The 5,305-nt window shown below is 47.8% G+C and overlaps 1 protein-coding gene across 1 annotated transcript in view; it reads right to left on the bottom strand.

Annotated features, from left to right (window-relative positions):
- The window catches only part of GTF2A1L (general transcription factor IIA subunit 1 like), a 32,398-nt gene that overhangs the window by 23,049 nt on the left and 4,044 nt on the right, over positions 1 to 5,305 (bottom strand). The window contains exons 3-4 of the mRNA XM_023746059.1: positions 3,021 to 3,122; positions 2,698 to 2,818 (exon numbers count right to left, since the gene is read on the bottom strand). Coding sequence (XP_023601827.1) covers positions 2,698 to 2,818; positions 3,021 to 3,122 — 223 coding nt within the window. The remainder of the gene's footprint in view (positions 1 to 2,697; positions 2,819 to 3,020; positions 3,123 to 5,305) is intronic.

Genomic DNA, 5,305 nt, shown 5'->3' on the forward strand with positions numbered 1-5,305 from the left:
AAAAAAAAAAAAAAACAGCATATAACATAAAGATATATAAATCCCCCCCCTAACTGCCACCCTTCCCAACTTCAACTCAACTCTCCGCCTTTAATACCCACCCACTGACTTCATCCATAGGTGCATGATTTTATTTCCAGTTTCTTCCCGCATATCCCACAACCCCTTTCCCCACCAAAGCATAGTCAGTCCCATTCCCCTTTCTATGTCCCCTGATTCTATTATAATCACCAATTTCATTCTGTTCATCAGATTAATTTATTCACTTGATTCTTAGATTCACTCGTTGATAGATGCGTATTTGTTGTTCGTAATTTGTATCTTTACCTTTTTCTTCTTCTTCCTCTTCTTGAAGGATACCTTTCAGCATTTCATATAATACTGGTTTGGTGGTGATGAACTCCTTTAGCTTTTCCTTATCTGTGAAGCTCTTTATCTGACCTTCAATTCTGAATGATAGCTTTGCTGGATAAAGTACTCTTGGTTGTAGGTTCTTGGTATTCATTACTTTGAATATTTCTTGCCACTCCCTTCTGGCCTGCAAAGTTTCTGTTGAGAAATCAGCTGACAGTCGTATGGGTATTCCCTTGTAGGTAACTGAGTTTCTTTCTCTTGCTGCTTTTAAGATTCTCTCTTTGTCTTTTGCTCTTGGCATTTTAATTATGATGTGTCTTGGTGTGGTCCTCTTTGGATTCCTTTTGTTTGGGGTTCTCTGCGCTTCTTGGACCTGTAAGTCCATTTCTTTCACCAGGTGGGGGAAGTTTTCTGCCATTATTTCTTCAAATAGGTTTTCAATATCTTGCTGTCTCTCATCTTCTGGCACCCCTATTATTCTGATGTTGGTACACTTGAAGCTGTCCCAGAGGCTCCTTACACTATCTTCATATTTTCGGATTCTTTTTTCATTTTGCTTTTCCGGTTGGGTGTTTTTTGCTTCTTCGCATTTCAAATCTTTGGCTTGATTCTTGCGCTCCTCTGGTCTGCTATTGGGTGTAATATTCTTTATTTCAGTCCGTGTATGCTTAATTTCTAGTTGTTTCTTTATCATAGCATCAAGGGTCTCATTAGTTTTCGTGAGGCTCTCCACAAGTTTATTGCAAGCCCTCAAAATTGTGTTTTTTAGCTCTATATCCTCCATTTCTGTCATGTTTTTTTGTCTCCGCATTTTTTATGCTTTCTTGGTGCACCCCCTTGTGGTCTTTGTGCGCAGTCTTGTTCTAGTTAAGCCTTGATTGTTGTAGTTAATACTAGAGGGATTTGACCACCAGGCCGACTGGCTGTGAGAATCAGCTGTGGGAAAACTTCTGTCCTCTGGGGAGGTGCTAATCGAGCCTTTGCCTGAGGCGATCCGGCAAATGGCTCTGCGCAGGGCTTGGGCGGGGCGGGATCAACAGGGCGGGCGGAGGGAGCGGTTATGGCTGCTCTCAGTCCCGTTCCCAGAGGCTCTGCTTCTCAGAACCCCGGCAACCGCTGCAAACCTCGGAAAGAAAGCTGCCCTCACGTTACAACTGATGCGAGACAATCCCGCTTCTCCCGTTTGAGTCTGAGTCCCTAGAGACTCGCCCGGATCTGGAGCTCAGAGTCTGAGACTCCCTCCTGATTGAAAACGACAACTGCGCCCTCAGCCACCAGCCCGCTTTGCGCGCGCACCTCCACAACTTTAAATTTTCCACACTGCGCCTCCTCTGAGCCTTGGTATGCTGTTCTCTCTCCTTCTAGTTGAAGAGTCTCTCCTCAGCCAGCCTTCCTGTGGTTCTGGGTGATGTCCGTTCCGTCTTTTAGTTGTATTTTTGAAGTGGTTGTTTGCGGCAGCAATCTCCGGTGTTTACCTATGCCGCCATCTTGGTTGAATCCCACCTGGGAATCTTTTTAAAATCCTGATTTCTGGGCCTCATCCTCCGGATATTCTGTTCCTTTGTTACTAATGTTGTGGCCCCACCCCATAACAAAGAAACAGAATTTCCGGAGGATGAGGCCCAGAAATCAGAATTTTAAAAAGATTCCCAGGTGATTTTAATGTGCAGCCAAGGTTGAGAACCACTGGGCTAGAAAGATATAACAGTATAGTTTTATCTCTCATTAGCTAGTCTTTTCCAGTTTAAAATGATATACATAATATGGACAAATATTTCTCTTAAAAGCAGAGGTCTAGATTCAATAAGTCCAAGAATAAAGATTAAATGCATATGGTAAATTTCTAGCCATCACTATATATAACTAAAAGAGTGAGGTAGCCTGAATAACCTCCACATTCTTGTTAATTCTCCATTTTGCTTTCAATACATTAACAGATGTATAATATATACAGAAACCAAGAGAAAGAATGCACAAGTACGGTATGCAAGCACACATCAATCCCTCTGCTTCTTCAGCAAAGGTGTCTGGATTACTCCTTGACTAAAACTCACCAAATTCTCTGAAACAACCAAAGCATACTCTCGATAGCCACAAATTATATAACTTGTTCCTCTGAAGTAAGATTTTGTCACCTTTGTGGACTTTTAATATTTTAAAAAATTAGTTGAATAATCTGATTATTTGTCAATAGTTATTTGGGGTAACTGTGTTCACTTAATGGTAATGATTTTGAGGTCTGAGCCCTCTCACCTTAAGAACATTACCCTAATTCAAAACCACCACCAAATGAGAATTTAGTCTAAAGATCCAAATGGTACTAATTTACTAACTGTATCCAACCTGTTGATTGCAATGTTTGGTGCAAGCTGTGTGGCAACTGAAGGGTGAACAGAGGTGAATGGATGCTATTTCTGAAGAAGTCTTCTGTTGCTTTAGACTGCAAAATCTTTGTTTCCCAGAGCTGCAGATAAAAAAATGTCGCTTTTAAACAAATAAAATAAAACATTATAATACTTATTTATTATTTTACTTTTTAAAATTAAAATGTCAGCTGATGGCACAATGAATGGGTAAGTATTAAACTATAATTAAGGGATTAAAACTATAATTATCAGTTTTATAAGCTGAAAAACAACAAGACAGAGAAACTTGTATTGACAAACCTGCTTTAAGTCTTTTAAGACATGTTCCTCTATACCTTCTTCAGCAAATAGATCCCGTACTCCTTCAATCACATCTTCAATTACAGATCTGTAGAGTTTAGGCTACACAAAAGCAATTGTTAAAGTCTTAAATTCTCAAGTTTGAATGTATTCCAAAAAGACATGCAGTGTACACTTCCTAAAGACAAACTACCACGTGAATTTTAACTAAGTGCATCCTACCTCCAGTATGCATGCATTTGTGCTTGCCATAAATTGTGTTACATTCAGACCTATGGCCTCAGCCTATATCTACAAGGCTGAGTTAGAAGACTACAATAAAATATGAGATAACTAGAGGCCCGGTGCACGGATTCATGCACTGTTGGGGTCCCTCGGCCTGGCTTGCGGAGATCAGTGGACCTCAGCACCGCTGCAGCCTGGCATTACCCACCAGCTCATGGGGCTCCAGCCCACTGTCTGCGTCGATCCCACAGAGCACAAAGTAGTGCGCGAAGCAGCAGGCAGCCAGGAAGTAGCCCGAGCCCGGGCTGGGCGCCATGCTGCTCCTGCTTATCCTGGCCTACTGCGCCTGCCACCACCTCCGCTCAGGTGCACAGCAGGAGTGTCCACAGGAGAGGCTCGTGCCACTGGAGCTGCGCTCGCCAGCAGTGAGCCCAGTATCTGGCACCCATCTGTCAGCTGAGCGACGTGGGAGCACATGACCACTGGGGGCAGCTCCTGGGAATCTTGAGTATCTGCCCCATGGTGGTTGGTGCACATCATAGCTACCAGCCCATTGTCAGGACACTTAAGCTTTTATGTCTATACTAGGAGGCCCGGTGCATAAAAATTTGTGCACTTGGGGGGGTCCCTCAGCCCGGCCTGTGCCCTCTCACAGTCTGGGACCCCTCGAGGGATGTCCACCTGCTGGCTTAGGCCCGCTCCCTGGGGGGATTGGGCCTAAGCTGGCAGTTAGACATCCCTATGGCAGCCCGGGAGCCCTCAGGGGATGTCCACTTGCCAGCAGGGAGCAGGCCTAACCTGCAGTCGGACATCCTCAGAGCTGCTGAGGAGGCGGGAGAGGCTCCCACCACCACTGCTGTACTGGCAGCCATCAGCCCGGCTTGTGGCTGAGCAGAGCTCCCCCTGTGGGAGCGCACTGACCACCAGGGGGAAGCGCCTGCATTGAGCGTCTGCCCCCTGGTGGTCAGTGTGTGTCATAGTGACCAGTCATTCCCAGTCGTTCTGCTGTTAGGGTCAGTTTGCATATAATCCTTTTATTATATAGGATAAAGGCCTGGTGCACGGGTGGGGGCCGGCTGTTTTACCCTGAAGGGTGTCCCAGATCAGGGTGGGGTCCCGCTGGAGTGCCTGGCCAGCCTGGGTGAGGGGCTGAGGGCCGTTTTCAGACTTGCCACACCTCCTCCAGGGTGGGGGTCCCCGCTGGGGTGTCTGGCCATCCTGGGTGAGGGGCTGATGGCTGTTTGCAGGCTGGCCAAGGCCCCCAGCCATCCAAGCTCCCAGTGGAGGCTGGCTAGAAGCAGGTATCTGGGATTTATTTATCTTCTATAATTGAAACTTTGTTGCCTTGAGCGGAAGCCACAGCTGGCCAGGGCAGGAGAGAAGCCTGGCTTCCTCCATTGCCGGGGCAACCAAGCCTCCTGCTTGCTCCAGCTCCGTGGCTGCTGGCCGCCATCTTGGTTGGGTTAATTTGCATATAGTTGCTCTGATTGCCTGGTGGACGTGGCTTGTGAGTGTAGCGAAGGTACAGTCAATTTGCATGTTTCCCTTTTATTAGATAAGATACTAGAGGCCCAGTGCACAAAATTTGTGCATGGGGGTGGGGATCCCTCAGCCCAGCCTGCACCCTCTCCAATCCGGGACCCCTCAGGGAATGTCCGACTGCCTCTCGCAATCCGGGACTACTGGCTTCTAACTGCTTGCCTGCCTGCCTGCCTGCCTGATCGCCCCTAACCCCTCTGCCTGCCTGCCTGATCACCCCTAACTGTTCCCCTGCTGGCCTGATGGCCCCTAACCGCCTCTGTCTCGCCCCGCACCCAGGACCCAGGATTCCCTCCTCTGGCCAGCCGCAGGCACCCAGAACCTGGGCTGGCTTCGCTGGAGCTGGCACTGGCACCGGAACTGCAGGGCGGGCGGCTTATCCCTCTCCCAGGCTGCAGGTACAGACGCAGTCACTGGCGCCTGGGACTGCGGGGCGGGCGGCTTGTCCCTCTCCCAGGGCGCAGGCACAGGCACTGGCACCTGGGACTGCAGGGCATGCAACTTGTTCCTCTCCTGGGCCA

The sequence above is a fragment of the Myotis lucifugus genome, unplaced genomic scaffold (assembly GCF_000147115.1).
Source record: "Myotis lucifugus unplaced genomic scaffold, Myoluc2.0 scaffold_6, whole genome shotgun sequence".
NCBI classification, from domain to species: Eukaryota; Metazoa; Chordata; class Mammalia; order Chiroptera; family Vespertilionidae; genus Myotis; species Myotis lucifugus.